At 38.0% G+C, this 19,916-nt stretch overlaps 1 protein-coding gene across 4 annotated transcripts in view; it reads right to left on the bottom strand.

The window, feature by feature from the left end:
- Positions 1–19,916, bottom strand: part of LOC137298386 (collagen alpha-1(I) chain-like) — a 102,673-nt gene that overhangs the window by 37,877 nt on the left and 44,880 nt on the right. For all 4 annotated transcript variants that reach the window (XM_067830640.1, XM_067830642.1, XM_067830643.1 and 1 more), the window contains exon 3: positions 925–1,490. In XM_067830640.1, coding sequence (XP_067686741.1) covers positions 925–1,490 — 566 coding nt within the window. The remainder of the gene's footprint in view (positions 1–924; positions 1,491–19,916) is intronic.

Here is a 19,916-nt window from a genome sequence, read left to right on the forward strand (position 1 = left end):
ATTTGTTACATTATTTTGAATTTCCCACCCTTCCGCCACTCTGACAAAGCTTTCCAAGTAGGCAATAACTGTATGCTATTATCAATATGGGGACAATATGTAACATATCTACTGGTTGATATCATAGGTTAGAGGTCATCAGCACGCATTCCTATAACAACTATTATCATATGAGGAGGATGTGAATAACAGTTCGTATACCATGGTTCCAGACTGCTGGTGCACACTGGTGCCAAGTGGGAAGCCCAGTATGTCGGTCATTGAACTACAAATGATGTTGATATGTCAAATACCTGTTTTACTTTAAATATTTTTTGCCCAGAATTACATATGTATAAATAGTGACAGTAGCAAGCCTATTTTTTATAAATGTCGTTTTATTCTTTCACAATGGTTAAAACATGCTGCTGAGGTGAGAGGCAGGAACATGTGGGGCATTAAATTGTCCTTTTGTGCCATTGCTGTCTATTCTGGAATTTACTGAGAATGTGTTGAAAACACTGGTAGATAAGTATCCACTATGCAGACATTGAGACAGGAACATATGACTGCATTTTTGAGTAGCGTGTAAGATACAGTGCAAGTGCATCTGTTGGAGCTTCTTATAGTGGCATTGTATTCAGAGATATTTCACACCAATTCGGTTTGTCTTGATGCCCATGGCACTGGACGTTATGAAAGTGCCACAGATAAGCAGAATGTTGAGGGCTAGAATAATCAATGTCTATTAAAGAGGGGAACAATACTTCGGGGATGACAGTCAAAGTTTGGCAAGATAAACTTTTCCTTCTTTTTTTGGTCAGATTTAATGGAAAATTAATATAGTGAACTTCTATGAACTACTTCAAATCCCTCAAGGTTGTGTCCAACCACGAGATAATGGATATCAACTTTGCCTCTCAATGCCCATAAATTTGTACTTACCTCAAACTTTGAATTGAAGTTTGGTCCAGCTTGGGCAATGAATACACTCGATCCTGGTTCAAAATCTAATTCTCCATTTTTCCGATTATAGAAAACTTTTTCAGATTCCTGGCAGTTTAGATAGAGTGTTATTGAATCCTCTTCAACACGCAGGGCAATTTTTGTCCACTTATTTACAGTGGAATCCACAGTGAAGGAAGCAATCACATTTGATGACTCAGCATACTTGGCATCTGGTGTATAGTATAAAGTTATAACTTGCTTTGTGGGCTCCCGAGGTGAGTCTGTTATACTGACTCCAAACTGAATAACTGTTTGGTAGGTGTTCACCACTGCAAATATGAATCCACCACTTTGTGTGTAGGGCTTCAATGTCATTACTACAGCAAAATCCCTATACAAGGGCTTTCGGAAATATATCTGCGCCGGTTGGCGTATAAATGCTTCTTTACTAAGAGTAAATGTAGGGTAGCCATCGATTCCTGTATCGTAGCCAATCCCTGGTCTTCCATCAGAAGGTACTCCTATTGCACCAAGAAGGTCAATTTCTGAAGACGCCTCAGCATCTGAAAGAAAGACATGGATGGTAAGTACAAAGTAATCACTGAGAATGTAAAGATGACACCGAGTCATTGACTTAAGTTTTATGCCACTTTTATTGCAATTTTCATGCAATAACTGGGCAAGTGACACCAGAAAAGGGCTTCACACATTGTACCTATGTGGGGAATCAAACCCAGGTCTCCAGCATGATGAGTAAATGCTTTAACCTCACCGCCCCTTAACATGACATTGATAGACATGGGTAGATCTCACAACCCTTTCACTGCACTGACAGTTAAAAGTATATGTTCATGTACGAGCACCTGCAGTCGTAGTGATATGAAAGTGATTTGAGGAACAATCACATTTAGTAATACTCCAACAAGACAAATAGTGCAGTTAGAATGAATTTCACACATATTACAACTTTTCAATCTCTGCCCTAACAAACTAATGCTTTACCATTTGGCTTTCCATTTGTTAACTACCCTTGGGTTAGTTCAGCATTTTGGTCACGCATGCTTATGCCTTTCTGTCAATTAAATGAATGTTCTGGAAGCTCACTGAGACCAACCAAACTATGGATTCAAAGCCTGAGCAAGCGAGTGAGTGTGACAGTTAGTCAGTTTGGACATTGCTCATTAGGAGATACTGTAAGTTCTAAACACATTATGTTTAGTTTAAAATACATCCTTGCCATGATCCTAATGAAAGGGTTCACAATATTAAGGGTTCCTTGGTTCTGAGACAGCAGCAGCAAGTCTCATGGACTCGAAATTTCAAACAATGCACTAGACTAATTATGTTTTGTTTCTGTCTTGTGCAGTAATTATATTCCAGCTATGTGAGGCTTCTTGTATATGTCACATTTGCTTAAACTACCCTTGTTAATGCATACAATTTCAAGGTACATTTTTTCTGAAATGTTCCATGCAAACATTTCATTAAATAGGTAAGTCAAGCTGAACATTTCTTGCTTTTGAAAGATTTTTAATTTTCAAGTATCTATGGAAATCAAACCAAGAAATACAAAGTGACAAGATAAATGTATCTTAAACTGATCCATGAATTCAACGTCTACTGCAGATGTATGTCGACCTATCCAAGAGATTCTTGTGTAGCTATACCTGTGCTTTAGACTATATAATTGCCACTTTAAGAGAAGCAGGTAAGTAGGACAATGTCGGCATGTCTGTTCATAGGAGTGTGACCCCAGACATCTCCTACATCATACAACCTGGCCAACCTGTTTATGTCATACTGAAGCAGGCTGTCTACTTAATGTTGGGGCCTCCTTACAACAACATGCATCAATGTCGCCTTATAACGAAACCTGGTAATAAATCATCATATCCTTCCGAAGAATGATATTCAATATTAACGTCTTGGCCAATATCAGTAATATAGCACAGTATATATAGATATACATTTTATTTTACACCTCGTTTTGACAATTACACAAGTCAACTGGATGACAGTCAATAAACCTTAGACAAAGACAAAGGAGAGAAATAGCGATGTTTTACCATTTTTTCTAAGAACGATCTATCTGCAAAAACATTTCTGACATAATAGCCTTCGTAGAACAAAACAAGGTACATTAAAGTCAAATGCAAAAGTAAGGGAGACAATCACAACTTGCAGCTCAGTTTAATATGGCATAAAGTTTCTATCCAGCAACAGAGAAACAAATTTATTTTTGTTTACAGTCAACTTTATGAAATCGAACTTCTGAAGCATTCCTCATCAAAAATTGCCGATTACAGAAGTTCTCCCTTCCATTCCTTTTTGAAGCCAGTTTGTAAACTGGTTGTTATTGCCTACTTATTAGAATGGTACTTGGTGCTCTGGGAATGTAGATGCCTGTATTAAATAACTACAGCCCATGCTGCTGCCCTTCCATCAGTAGCAAATAAACTATAAAAAAAACATTTTGGAGTCACTATGCAGTCACCATTATTCACTGCCTCATGACTCAACCAGCTTACTCAAACTGGAGTCACTGGGTCATTGGCACAATATGTCTGTGACCAGCGTGTTCCTACTGTGAAATCTATCCTGATATGCTAATATGATGCTCCTCCATGTCAGACCTTGTCAAACAATTCACCCTGTATCTGTCAGCCTACCGACCCACTGCAGCTATTTCCTATATAGACGTTGTAAAGACATGTGAACTGCCTTGTTAACATTCTGAAAAATGCTGTCCCCATGTCAGAAACATCACCTTGCCCAATATGAAAGCCACTCATGGTGGAGTAACCCATGGAGCAGTTCATACGAATAGACATCGCAAACACCTGGTGTCACTGCGGTAACTTTATCAAAGTTTCACTATGGTATGTTCTTGAATAGCATTTCCATTTTGTTGAACTTTGATACCTTACCCGTAACACAACTGAAGACAAATGTTTGTGTATATTGATAACTACTGAGTGAGTGAGTTTTTCATCACTTTTAGCAACACTCCAGCAATATCACAGCAGAGGACACCAGAAATGGGCTTTATTTACTGTACTCATAGGGAATTAAACCCAGGTTTCAGTTTGATGAGCAACGCTTTGACCATTTGGCCAGCCCACCGCCCCAACTGTTGTATAAATGCGAGAGACTACTGTTCATCAACACAATCAGCACAATGTAGAAGACATACTTTTGTAAGAAAACTCTCAAAATTGCAGCCTTCACAAACCCTGCATAGCCTCCTGCAGCATAACATTTCAACTGCATCTCTTTTGTTAAGCTATCTTGTATGATAATTAACATAATTCATACCTCGCACAGCCTTACACTTGTCTGAACCTGTGAAGGCACTTCAAATCTGTTTTGCAACTTAGTACACTTAATTAGCTCTCTACACATGATAGGTAAGTTCTAACCTGATGCCTCATTCACTATCACGGTGCTCTTTATGTTGAAGCTTAACCATGCATCTATGGAGTAAATACATTTCCACTGGTGTACTATTTAGACATGTGAACACAAGGGCTCTTGGACCCTGACTTCACAAATGAAGATGTTCTATGGTTCATCAATGATACAAAGACCATTCAGTAAATATACTGGAGTCAATAGCTTGCATCAGAAGCTCTATTGCAATTGGATAGTGGGGATAGTTTGAGGAAGCCTTCATTTTCTACACTCATGCTTGTATTGTAGAAACAACTGGGTGTCTATCCATTGTTTCCAACCAAAGAAATACAAACTCCATGAGTGAGTTGTTTTACGCTTTTAGCAACATTCCAGCAATATCATAACATGGGACAGCAGAAACGGGCCCATACATTGTACCCATGTGGGGAATCAAACCTGAGCATGTTGAGCAAATGTTCTAACCACTAGGCTACCCCACCACTTCCCCACAAACTTCAAGAAAACCTCCTGAGCCTAAGATAACTACAGCTATTCTATGACCTTCAACTCCAATATGACACATCCTTGCATCATTCTATCTATTCTGTAAAAATGCAGTAATATTACCACTGGGTCTCAATTATTCCAGGAGCTGAATACTATCAAACCCCAATAATAAATCAATTAATATCCCATGGGTTGAAAAATAGCTGCAGGAAGTATGATAGAAATACATAAATAGATAAAGAGGTTATATGGTTAAAAACTAAGTCACAATCAAAAACAAACTTCTTTAGGTGTGTTTGCCATTATAGAATGTCTCAAAAATACAATTTGTCAATAGGGTTAGATGTGGAGAGGGCTTATGTAAGTTGCATAACTTGCGCCCAATTCGTTTCGTAATTGAACAAAGTATGTTTCAATCAATGAAACCTGACAGGTCATGTTATCTAAGTTACACACTTAATGGTGGACACTTTAAAAAACATACCCAGTGATAAATGACAATAGTAAATTGGATTTTTTTCAATCCCCTGTTAAAATGTTAGTATATATTGTACGCCATTTGTGATTTGCAAGCCTATATATGCCATCGCAGACTGTGCATATATCATGTTCAAGTACAGATATTTCAATATATCAGTGTCACCTCCTCTCTCCGCACTCTTCTCTATATGCCGACAACTTTATTCCAGCCAATCAAAGAACGTAATTATATCTGCTCCCACTGTAAGCTGACAAGCTCGTATTTGCACAATTGTCAAAGCACACACTCATGAAATTAAACTATTGTTGCTCGTTTCTGTTTGAACATATTTTTTGTCTCCTTAAGAAATAGTAAGTAAATAAGCCTATGATAAGGCCAATGATTTGTAAGTACTGGCATTGGTGTTGAGCTGGTTATGCCTCCTACATCAGAAAGGCAGTCGAGCATTAAACACGCGGAATGTATGCCTTTGTCACCCATAGTGGACGACCTTGTCACAAACTTGCATTAATTAAAAGCCGTGTCTGACATACTCACCCACAGTGCCACATCAATGAATATCTTAACACTTATGAAAAGATGGCAGCCATCTTGAATATTTAAGTACAAAGACAAATTCTCTGCTTCAAGAGCTGGTTAAGCAATATTATGAAACCTGGGCATTAAACTGCTGAAGGGGTTATGTGAGGAAAATACTGAGACACACAGCCTGTGTCTACAAGATAAACACAGACTGAAGATAACTGTTGGCAACAGACATTTGTATTCTGTGTTCTGATCATGAAGTGTCATGCTTATACACATGTAAATGAAGTGTTTTAACTGGGTATGATGAAATTGATACACTGCAAATTCCTCTCTCATTTTGCTGAATAAGCATGCTCAAAGATGCTAAACTGCTTGAAAACTGATTTGTCAGAAGTATTTAATTGTGAATGAACTGCATCCTTTATGGCTTGTTGTTGAGCAGATATATTATTATGTGATCATCTGCAGATATTAAATGGCATTACCATGTTCCCAATTTGTTGAATAAGCACCTTTAGAATTACAGGGGAAAAAAGTATTATCACCCTTATGTTTGTTTCACAGTACACCTACGCCAGTTTATCAGTCCTTCACATCCCTTAAATGTTGTGCATCAGGCACAGCAACAATAAATACTATTTCTTATGTCATATTTCCCTCATGAACACAAGTGACTTTTATACATAGCACTTTTAGCAGGCTCTGGATGGACTGTACCTCAAGAAATATCCATTTAATAATCATAATCAAAAGGTAAGGGACTAGTTTTAAACTATATGCTCAAATAAAGATGCACTTTATGACTATTAATATTCAAGAACTAACAACGTTATTCCCCCTTACCCCATAATGTAACAATTACACTGTATTCACCACTTATGTCTCCACCACTACAATACATTAGTGTTAATTCAAACTTAACCAAAACACATGACAATCCAATACATTTAATACTAAACATCTATGCTGCGAAACAACAGCTGATGGGAGTGGTACATTTAACTCTATGATCATATAAATTTCTACAACCCTTTTGAAGAAATACGCAAGGTCAGGGAGTACACTTACTACCATTGAGCCCATGGCTAATCCTTGTTAAACTGAAGTGTGACATTTCTTGGCCTTCTGAGTTTCTAACACAAGTTGTTTCAGGGCTAAAAGTACTCCCACGTGTCCTCCACAAGTTGCAGGACTCCAGGGAAAGTTTGGACAAAATGGTTTTTAATAACATGGAAAAGCTTCTGTACGTTTCTACCCGATCAAATTTCAGGCCAGTAGTGCTTTCTAAGCGGTTAATGTTATCCACATATTGACTGTATTACATTCTTCATAAGTTTGTGGCCAGGAAAAATGCATATATGCCCCATATGGAAGAAGTTTAACATTTCTTATAGCTTTTATCACAGGGAATTAGCTGATGGTGTTTGGTTTCATAAACCAGACACAACATGGCTGCCATTGGCCTACTCGTCAATTACCTTGGATATCATAGCCATCTCACAATTGAGCACAAGAACACAGGGAGGCTTCACTATCGAAGCACCACATTTACATTAATTGCATATAGGGTTCTTGAAAACAACATGTAAGCATCATCTTAGGTTAGGATTTATGGTTGAATAAATTTTTGTAATAAAGAGTGACTTCTTGGGGTATAGAATGATGTGGACCAGACAAGGTGACATAACGTCTACCAGGCCAAGAGTATAATAGATGTGAGTGAGTGAGTGAGTGAGTGAGTGAGTGAGTGAGTGAGTGAGTGAGTGAGTGAGTGAGTGAGTGAGTGAGTGAGTGAGTGAGTGAGTGAGTGAGTGAGTGAGTGTAGTTTTACGTCGCACTCAGCAATATTCCAGCTATATGGCGACGGTCTATAAATAATCGAGTCTGGACCAGACAATCCAGTGATCAACAACATGAGCATCGATCTGCGCAATTGGGGACCGATGACCAAGTCAGCTAGTCTGACCACCCGATCCCGTTAGTCGCCTCTTACGACAAGCATAGTCACCTTTTATGGCAAGCATGGGTTGCTGAAGGCCTATTCTACCCCAGGACCTTCACGGGTCAGTGAGTGAGTGAGTGAGTGAGTGGATTAGTGAGTGGATTAGTGAGTGAGTCAGTATAATGGCTTCTTGGGGTATATGATGACATGGACCATACATGGAGACATAACGTCTAACAGGCCAAGTCAACAGTATAATAGATCACAGTGAGTCAGTCAGTCAATGTAATGCCACTTGGAACAGTACTCCACTTATATCATTGTAAGTCAAATTGATGTGGGAGAAAATGCAATTCAAACCAATGATCATTGTTTCCTGACATGCAGAAGGGACGCAACCCTGTACAGTGACTTTCAATGTTATGCATATGAACTGACATGCAACCAATGAAATGAGCTTGCATAGAATTGTCCATGGTAACATGGTTTAAGTTATTGATGTTGTTCCCCATGACATTAATAAAGTAGACTTTATAATTCAGCAGACTTTGTGGAACAGAAGACATTTTGTTGGTTTTTCATTGCATCAAAAGTCTAAATGTGACACTGTACCATTTGTTTACCATGTCTGCAACAAACAAGATGATCAACAGGGCAGTGGGGAGGCCTAGTGTTTCATCACATCAAAGGTCCAGGTCTTATTCCCCACAAGGGTACCATTTCTGGAGTCCCTTTTGAGATATTGCTGGAATAATGCTAAAAACTGACTAAACTAAACTCACTCCTTACTCAAGATGATCAAGAATGGATCAATGATCTCCCGTGTGAGAACTCATTTACCCATCAGCCTTCAACAGGTCCATGAACTAAACAACTACTGCTTATATCAAAGACATTGTCTGCACTAGCCCTGTTGAATGTCTTGCTGAACACAGTCCCACCTACACTCAGAGACCTCTAGTTGTGAACTTAAATCTTCATAAACTTCAAAAAGTGAAAATTTCACACAGTAGTGAAATGTCAATGTTCCTCAGCTTAAAACTAAACACCAGAAACCGTAAACTATGACAGACACAATGTAGGTGTTTAACTGGTGTCTGAATGAGAGAGTGGGCACATTTTTCAACCCATGAATAGAAAAAACTAGTTAAGAATATGACATACAGGTGAGTGTCCTTGTAAGACTTTCCATCAGCACTTAGTAGTTTTGCTTGAAGTATGTACATCAAGGATCACATGCCAACAAGCTGATTACCCAAGTGAATGCGATGACAGTCAACACTACTTCTCAACAAGTGTCCACACACCCTCATAGCAAAAACAAACACAGGTAGGTATGACCGTTTAACACCCTTTACCTTTGGCCATCCTACATAACAGGGCACCTGCTTGACTGGGTGATGAATACATTGTGCTCTTCAGGTAAGTAGGGACGATTTTGTTGCCCAGGGATAGATGATGGTTTCAGATATGTTGAAATCTTACCCTGAATGTTAAGTGATAAATTATTTGACACTTGAGATATGCCTGTGAAGGCTGTGATCCCAGCGTCTACAGTTTAGTTTCAAATTTTGATATAAGACAAACCAATACCTAGCAATGACTGTACTTATGACATACCATGACGGGCCAAATTATTTCCTAAACAGAACTTAAATGAGTGAGTGAGTGAGTGAGTGAGTTTAGTTTAGTTTGATGCTGCACTCAGCAACATTCCAGCCATATGGCGGCTATCTGTAAGTAATCAAGTCAGGACAAGACAATCTAGTGATCAACAGCATGAGCATCGATCTGTGCAATTGGAAACTGATGGCATGTGTCAACTAAGTCAGCATGGCTGACCACCCAATCCCATGCCTCTTATGACAAGCATAGATAACTTAGATATGTTGAAGTGTTTACAATATCTGCTAAAATATGCATCCCACAGTGGTCCGTGAGTGAGCGAGTTTAGTTTTATTCCGTTTAGAGCAATATTCCTGCAATATCATGGTGGTGGCACCAGAAATGAGCTTCACATATAGTACCCATGTATTTGCCATGACAAGCGAACGCTTTAACCAATAGGTTATCCCGCCAACCCTTTTAAAAAGATGCAGAAGGTAATTCACTTACATAGTCCACAATTAACAGAACAAAAGTTTTGATGTAACATATTCTTTGCTTGCAAACAGTAAAACTCCTCCTATCTTACGATGTAACCCTGCTACCTTTAACACAATCAAGATCATATTTGAGTCACACTCTAAGATACATGCTATTACACTGTAAAACATGAAGCGATAATGTGAAAACACAACACTCTCCAGATCCTATGAGGTCAGAGGATCTGACTGAGGGCCAGATAGGGTAATGGGACCTTCTGTCCTTGATAAACAGCATGATGCAAGCCTGCCTCCTAGCGAGCACATAACATCAAATTTCAACAAAGTATTTTCTCACAAAACAATTTAACCATCCCATCTCATCAGCCTCTTGTTTGCAATTTGCTGTGGAATGTCTCAGAAAAAAACAGACTTATCAGCCAATCAGGTGGCATCTTAGACCACTTCCCATGAAATCTAACATTTCTGAAACTGAAAACTAACGGCACAATGATTTCATTCACTAAACTGTTTTCCAATATCACTTACCACAAATTTCCTTAAATACATGAGATAATTGGGTTTAATATAAATGGTCATAGGAAGGCATTACATCACATTACACATAAAAAAAACTCTAAGGACTCTCTTTTTATCAAAATACAAGTTCTTATATCTTCAAGGAGTCTGTAAAAAGTAAAACAATTCCAAACATGCACACTGTAAGCCTTGGGTTTAAAGATTGAAGTTTTAAACAATAATCACATTTCATTTCTTTAATGAAATACATGTATATATGAAATCATCATATAATAAATGACATTTCTAGCATGGCATACCATTGTTTACATTCAGTATATCATTTTCAAAATTCTGTGTTAAATTTATTGAAGTTGAAAGAACAACATTAATGAGCATACCTGAAAACTGTGATGTGACATTTTTCTTGACATCAATGTTAATTATAACTCCCATCAGCTAAATCCATGAGTAACGTTTTATGCTCTTAGCAATATGCCAGTAATATCATGGCAGACACCAGAAATGGCTTCACACACTGAACTCACATGAGAAATCAACCCCGTGTTGAGTGAATGATGTTACCACTAGGTTACACCACTGCTCCGCTATTGTCAATTAAATAACATTTGTGATGTCATTCCATTGTCTGCTCACTCCACTCCTGAAAACTATGAAGCTATTTGTACAATTTAAAAATTAAAGATTTCATTTTGTCACTTTGTTTTGATAACAGAAACACTTCCAACACAATTAATGTAATTTAAGTAAGGCGATATCCTCATAAATAAAATAATATACTGGAGCTTAAGGCCTGGCGGGACGGAGACACATTATTTATGTGGAATGGAGAGTTAATCAGCCATTACCCTCTACATTGTTGCACAGTTCTATGACAGCCTGGCTCTTCTAACCCACCATACCAGCTGACAAGGAATCAACAAAAGCACTGCCATTCTGAGACCCATTCCCCAAAACAAGAATAGTGCTACGATGGTCGTAAGTCTATGTTAAAGCATGTGAGTTACGATCATCTTAGCGCTACGATCGCTCGGAAGAACAAGGCCTAGGCACAACCTGGGACCTATTGAAACTCGCAGAATTTTACAGGGTACATAATGTTTCACTGTAAGTGAATTGTTGTTTTGATAAACCCAGCACACCATAACCTGATTCCATTCTCAATTGTGTCTGGTGACGTTTGGGTGTCCGCCTTGTCTCCATGACACAAGAAGGCGGATTTTAATATCCAAAAATTTCAGGCCAGTGCATTTCAGATTTATAATGATTCCAGTAATTATTTGCATAAGCACTGATCAACACGTCATAACGCCACGACCTATTAAATCATTTACCTATGGGTTGAAGGAGACCAACCTGGACCTTCACAGGATCTTACCTGAAACCCGTAAAAATCCAGGTTATAATTGGTCTTCAGTAACCCATGCTTGTTGCAAGAAGTGGCAAACACAATCAGGTGGTCAGGCGCTCTGACTTCGACATCATGTCCTAATTGCATAGATTGATGTTCATGCTGTTAACCACTGGATTGTTTGGTCCAGATGCCATTATTTACAGACCACTGTCATATAGCTGCAATATTGCTGGGTGCACAACTAAACAACGAACAAACTTAACTGAAAGATGGTATAACAATGCTACTGCCCAGGTTGTAATGGCACCAGGAACGGCTTTAAGAAAACAGAAAACTCAATACACCCATCAAGAAGGATTTCATTAGCATTCAAAGCACTCCGCCTGTCATGCATTCAGATTAACAAGCACCAGCAAATCTGTTTCAGACATATTATGATTACCTATTTGATATTACGGAAGAAATTACATCCATGTTCAACATGGTGCAAGTACATGCACCCACTCCTTCCAACCACAGAACTCTGCCATATGGAGTTTGTTAACATGGCTAGGCGTTCAAGATCCATACCCTAGATGAACTTCAAATATGAATCGGATAACAAAGTATTTATCATCTTTATGGCAGGAAATTTACTTTCATAAATCAGAGAAAAAACGAATGAAAACCATTTGTCTTAAAACTGGAATAACTGTCACCTTGCACCTGGAGTTCAGAAGATCCAAAGTTTGATGGTTCACAATCTGATTTCCTGCCAAAATCCTGTGTTGATGTGAATATCAACTTTTAAATCAAGAGACCACATCAAATCCTGAAGTTTGGAATAAACACTTGTTAGACCAAAAGAACCTTGAACTGTAGAAGTACAGCAGGAAAGCCTCAATGGGGAAATGCATATAGCTTTCCCTGAGTATCAAACTGATATTTTGTACATGAATATGGTTTAATGAGAATTATGAAATATTTTCGAAAGGAACATCCTGTTGTCAAGGAAATGGACATTGTGAATGCCCTTCTAGTCAACTCTTCATGTGTATGTTATTACCCACTCAGCAATATTCCACCCATGTGATTGAGGTTTGCAATAAAGTGAACATGCAGTCAAATGATTATAATCATGAGCATCAATCTACTAAATTGGGATGGAACGAGCCTTAGTCAGCTGTCATGATTAGCACAGGTTGTTGATGATTAATTCTAAACTGGATCTTCACAGGCATTGGCGGATCCATGAGACCCAGATCTCTCTTTGTCCTGAATGCTTATTCAGTCAATAACTTTTTCTGCACCCAATACTAAAAGACTTCATACACAAGCCTAAAGAATTATTTCTCTCACCTTATCCAAGGGCTTATATCCATCCTGATGATGATATATAAAAGGTATTGACAAAGGTCATAAAAATGCATCAAAAAGCTGTATCATTAGAGATTCAAGTCAAATGAGTGAGTGAATTTCAGTTTTACGGCACTTTTAGCAATAGCCTAGCAATATCATGGCATTGTACCCTTGTGGGAACTCGAACTGGGATCTTTGGCTTGATGAAAGACCACTTTAACCACTAGGCTACCTCATGGCCTTCACATCAAATGAGATAACAATTTAATGAGTACTTTCACAAGAAAGGTGTCCAGAAATATCTATCAATACCACTTCCAGTATTAAGCATGACACATGGTGTTACAGGCTACTACTTTCATTCTTCCCACAATGCACTTTTTCAAACTGCTTAGGATCATTCAAAACATGTTGGCAGATTTTTATCTGCACATTATAGGTACTCATGTTTCATGTCAAACCATCAAAGAGGCTAATGCAACTTTTGATGTTTCCAATTTTTCTTGACAACTTGGATGTAAACACTTTTTCCAAACTACATCTGGTTCAAGATTTCCTGTGGTGCTGAAATAAAACTCAGAAGAAATGAGAAAATATGTTCCACTTAAGACAGTTATAGTTCTGATTTCATTAACAAACAGTTTATATTTCCTTTGAAAGTCGAGGTGCAAAAAATATTTTCATATGTTTTAAAAACCATTAATAAAAACTGAATTTAAAGAATTTGCCATCTGCCAGATTGACACACTGAGACATATTTCCGACAGATCACCATAGCTTCCTGCAGAAAGACTTGATTCTTGGCTCTCTAGAACAATAGTGGGTAAGGAAGGATGGGTGGACATGGGGGTTAGGTACTGGGGCTGTGTTGGGTCTTGTTTTTCAAAACTTGATTCTTGACTCTGGAATGATGGTGGGTACGAAGGAATGGGTAGATGTGGGGGGTGGGGTATTGGAGCTGGGTAGAGTCTTGTTTTCCTCAGGATCCAGGTCTTTGTGTTGCAGAAGAGAATTGTGGCAGGGTCGGGTCTTATTTTTCAAGACCAGATTCATGGCTGTCAAGAATGATGACAAGCGGATATGAGGGTTCAGTTTGGGGTTTGGGTTTTACTTGTTTTCCAAGGGGTTCCACCCAAAATCTTTGTGATGCAGAAGAGCTGCCCCGATAGTACCTCAGCATCCTTCCACCAATATCTCTCCTGTACATCTGTAAGTGTAGTAGTGCTGCTACATTCCCTTCATCTGGAACTGATTCTGGTCAGTTGTGTATATAGTTTACTTGGCACATACACAAACACAGTATCTCAGTGAGTAAATATGCCACATTAGTAGCTCCTCATTACACCAAACCAACAGAATTAGTTGTGAAAGTTGTAAACCAAGCTCACATACCTCTGCCAAGAATTTCAGACCCTTTGCTAGGATTCCAGTTGGCTCCAGTTGGCAACGGAAGCCTTACTATGATTGAACCAATTCCAAACAATTATCGGAAATGTAATGCTAATTTTCTGAACTTAATGGTATACACCTGGAACAATATTATTTATCTGAATTTTAAACAATCGTTGTGAATATAACTTCTATCATCTGTCCCAACTTCAATTACAAGAGACGCCAAATCCTTAACTTCCCAAAGAGAGAGCCTTCATGAACCACTTAAGAAGATGATGAATGCTTCTATGGATCCTGTAGTCATCATCAAACTATCTTCAAAACCTTCAAAACCAAAACCATACACAAAGGCCAAAAAGAAAACATATACATGTATTCCATGAAAACATAAATAATAAAGAACTTGCCAAACAAAGCAAAACAGATGTATCATAACACAACCAACTTTCAATCCCATATATGCATCATGTTACAATGGCCTCTTTCAGCATCCCATTCCCAGTACTATGTATTTCTTTATGTCTGGAACACTTATTGGATCAACTACAGTAAGTGGGGCTGGGAGATGGTTGGTTACAGTTGTTAATGAAGACCACTCGTGTATGTTTGTATTGGGATCAGCTTTCTGATACTTTCTGGTCAGGTCATTACAGCTACACCTTGTCCTGGCCATTACTGAGCCAGATACAGACAGCAGGTGCTTCTTGTTACTTCCTTCCCTATTACAAACCCTCTTTCTAGCCTGTGTGCCCCAGAAATGTAACTAGGTAATGGCACAATACTAATCTTAGATCTAGGATTCAGGCATAAAGTGTTTATGCTGTATGTTACTTTCAAAATTTTCAGGAAATATATTTGCTTAAATACACGCATCCTTAATTTCTCGCTCTGATCATGATTCTACATTAGTGAAATGAAATCATTGTTTAAAGATTTTACTGGATCAAAAATTAACCTACTTTTCAGGAATGAAATAATGCTGAAATACCCACTTTTCTTTGATCTTAACTAAAACTTGTATGCTACGCTAAGGTAACAGAATCAACAGTCTGTTTGTATTCTAAGACTAAGCTGTGCTTTAAGAATAATTCCTAATGCTCTTACTGATACATGTAGAATGTTCTTCCTGTTCGTTGTCCACATGTAGTTGTTTGTGACCAAGAAAACAAACAAAACTTTCTACCCTTGACCACAAACATTGACAACCTTTGAAAGAAAATGTTTACATTATTGAGGGTGGCCACAGAGTCCCATCGCCTCATTTAAACATTTTACAACAATTCATAGCAGTAATTCTGTGACAGGTCTTGTTCTGAAATCTTTAGTCTTTACCTTCCGTGTCACAAACATATACTAGCTATAAAAAATTATACTCACTAGCGTAAATGTAGTCAATTGTTCTAAACGAGATTTTGCAAAATGTTCCATACTATCTAAAGGTACTGTTTATACACAAACTGATGTATTGTAAAACAAATTCATATCATAGAAAACATTACTAATATGAGTACAACAATTGATAAAAATTTGCGAATTTTTAACAAAACTTTACACTAATGCACAATATCTGCACATGCTTTCAACAATTGATGTTTGATCCTCGTGCAATTCATCTGCATAAGGTTTGCAGTTGGTTGTCCCAGGTCCGTGAAGAAATTCATATTTGATATAACCACATATATATATATATATATATATATATGCATAAAATATAGCCAGTGCTTTAAGTGAGTCTAAACTTTTGATGGCCTATACATAGCTTACTCTATAGAACAACAACTTCACTCACTTACTTGACATCCCCCTTAAGCCCCTCTCTCCCCATGTCACAACACACTGGCAAGCCCCTACAATTCAGGTTTTTCTCTACGAGTCATCCTCCACATCTTAACTTCCCAGCTGAAAACAATACGCTTATTGTTCTATTTCCGTGTCTGATCTCCGTAAGGGGAAAAGTAAACTTAAACTTGAACTAAGGAGGCAGGAAAAAAGATGGCTTTTTGTCCTAATATAAATGATTCATTGACAAGCTTGGAAGCAGGGCATCCACTCATGATGCTAGAGACAGAAGGTGTGAGCTGGAATAAAAGCAGCCATTGTGTGAAACCTGACTACGATGTGTTCAGCAGATTGACAGAATTAGATGAAGGATAGAGACAAATAAATAAACACCTTAAAGATATGTCTTATGAGTAGACAGATCTCAATTCAGAGAAAACAATCAGCAATTCGTGCCACATCTTTATAACAGTTGTTTCAAGATACGACTGGAATCCAGGCACAAAAATGTATTTTGAAAATGTACATAATGAAATAAGTGCCTTCTAATGGGAGATAAAGAACTCCTTTTGCAAGAAAGAAACTCATGTTCTATGATAACTGTCAGTCAAACACGTCATCTAGTATCTACTTTGGCTTGAGTATCCAAAGTGGACTCTTAAAGATTGTGATGGTAGACAGATGTTACAGTTCCTATTTCACTAAGAAAAATGAAAAACACGCGGAAAAACCTAGATATCACCCTCTCAGAACTACAAGAGCGGTGGTGTAGTACTGTGGTGAAGGCATTCCCTCATGGCGCGGAACACCCGGGTTCAATTCCCCAGATGGGTACAATGTGTGAACCCCATTTCTGGTGTTCCCCTACCATGATGTTGCTGGAATATTGCTAAAAGCAGCATAAAATTCAACTCACACACTCCAAGAACTTCCTCACTGATAAAATCAAGAAGAACAAGTGCTTCATTAAATACTAATGGTAACAGGTAAAATTTGACGTACACTTTAATTCAATGGAAATTGTTTTAGGCCATAAAAAATAGTTAAACCTGCTTTATTATCCATCCTCTTACAATCATGAAAATTACTATGAATGTTGTCCGTGTTTTCTTGGCCAAACATTCTTCCTTCAAAGGAGCCAAATCCATTAATAAACTCTTCAAAATTTTGTTTGAAAATATATAATGCCAAACATTAAATGTCTCTTATCTCACATTCTGAAAAACCTGCATGATAATCTGCATGATAATGCTTATATGCGTATTAACACACAGTCAATAAAATTACATATGAAATGAAAAAAACAAAAATAACAATAAGTGCATTTAGTGTGCACTATTTTCCATCCACTATTCTTGCTCAACGCGCAGGTCTTGAATTCACAATCTGTTTATTATGACATCTGACAAGCCAAGCTGCCTGTGAGGCGCTGGAAGGTTAATAGTCACATGACCAGTTTGCTTATCCAACCGGGTACCCATTTTCTGCTGGGTGAACAGAGGCAATTTTGATGCACACTTGCCCTATATGCAGCATACTGGATCACATACAGTAAATTCAAGGTTTGTTAAAACACTTGTCAAACAATCTGAAACAGCAGGCTTCCACACAGGTACCCCATGGCATGTCTTCCAATCTGGCTGGTTCAACTAATTGTAAATTTCTGCGCATAAGGATTGTGCAAGGATTGAGTGAGATCAGTACATTCAAGTAGACAGGTGACTTGGTGCATCCTGCAGTGGGACACCACTTTATCATGTGTCTTGCCAAGCCACAGATAACAGCGCCTAACGCTGCCATCAACAACAGGGAGGGCCTCACCCAGCATTACCTTGTGTAAACCTACTGCACAGCCTTCTGCAGTTACGACACAATTCTCAATTCCAGACCCAAAAACAAATCTTTAATGTCTAAACCTATCCATGATTTTACACTCAAACCAAATATTTGGGGATCATAAATATTTTAGGGATATTTGTGTGGCAAAGACTGGACAAACAATTTCATTTTCCATATCTGCATATATTTCAAAATTACCTATTACTATTGTTCAGTTGACAACACAAACATCCAAAAAGCTGCAAATGTATCGGGACACCCAAGCACCTGATCTCAGCAGGCCATGCTATTCTCTACCCATGAAGTCAAAGCATTTGAAGCATTTCATTAAAATGCCGATAAAAATGAGAGTAATTTGTAAAACACTCCAGAGGGTGCCTTGATGGGGAATATGGAGCATTATCGCGCACTCTGCTGACTGTAGCCCTGTTTGACGTAAGCGTGATATGAACTTATCCAACAGCTTACAGCAACTGATATATCTACACAGTGTGTGCACTGACAGGCATTTCAAGACAGATACCATGACCACTTGAGTGTAGATAGATGCAAAAGAGTCAAGATTCAAGATCAAGCCCCAACTGACATTAAGGTAATAAAATACACTATCTCTGTAGGAGACATGAGCGACAGATAACACTTCACATCAATTGAACATTAACAGCTTCATATTTTCTGAAACATCTTGACGGCATAATTTTTTCAATCCTCTAATAAAAATGTCAACTTCAATATTCTAATATATTTTCAGTATTCAAGTAACGGATATTGTTATCCCCCTTTCCTCACAAAATATTACTTCAGCATGTAACATTACTTGTTACATAACACTGCATAGCTGAGACTTATGCATATGGATTTTGCGGTTATCTTTTACATATCAAATTTTCAAATGACGATTTTATTTTCCATGGCAGAATACAGAGTTTACCTGAAGAATTCATGAATACATATGAATGAGGCATGACATTCTTAACATTCACAGATAAAGTGTGGCAGCGAGCGTGGTATGCATAGTGAAAAGACATGCATCTCCATTAACACTGGTCCAGACGACTTGATAGTTACATTTATATTGCATTACTGAACAGGTAAGCTGAGAGGACCAATACAGCCTAGTATGTTATAAAACATTTGCTTCTGTGAATGTAAAGATATAAGATTTCATGCTCCCTACCATTCAACACTTAAAATGAGAGCCTAGACATGTATACTTTTCATATTAACAATGGACTAAACCTACTGAAGAGAAACGTAAGCTTTCCTACTTGAAAAAAAAATAACAAAGATGAATGTGAAATTATCCACATTGTTTCAAGTGTCGCCACAACAGGGAGAGAATTTTATGGTCGCGACAGTGTCTTCTGTGAGATAAATGACACCTCGAGGTCTCCACACATAAGGACATTCTTTTTCACAATCTGTTACACTGTGTGAAGCAGCTCACGTACAGAGCAGGTTGAGGAGCACTTTAGCTATGTTAGTAAAGACATAATACCCTTCTAGGAAACTTTACATATATAATCTGTTAAAATGTCACAGGTGTTCCCACCAAACATCCTCTTGCCAATGAGGTTCTTAACAAATGGGAGGATAAATTTGTATACAATGGTAATCATAATGTAATCATAAGCTCGTAATGCTTTTAGCAACATTCCAAGCATATGTCTGCAATGGACTCAAGAAATGGGCTTCACATATAACACTCATGTTTGGAACAGAACCCAAGTCTTTGGTAAGACAAGTGAACGCCTTAACCACTAAGCTACCCTATCGCTTGGTAAGACAAGTGAACGCCTTAACCGCTAAGCT

Source organism: Haliotis asinina, chromosome 10 (assembly GCF_037392515.1).
Source record: "Haliotis asinina isolate JCU_RB_2024 chromosome 10, JCU_Hal_asi_v2, whole genome shotgun sequence".
Classification (NCBI taxonomy): domain Eukaryota; kingdom Metazoa; phylum Mollusca; class Gastropoda; order Lepetellida; family Haliotidae; genus Haliotis; species Haliotis asinina.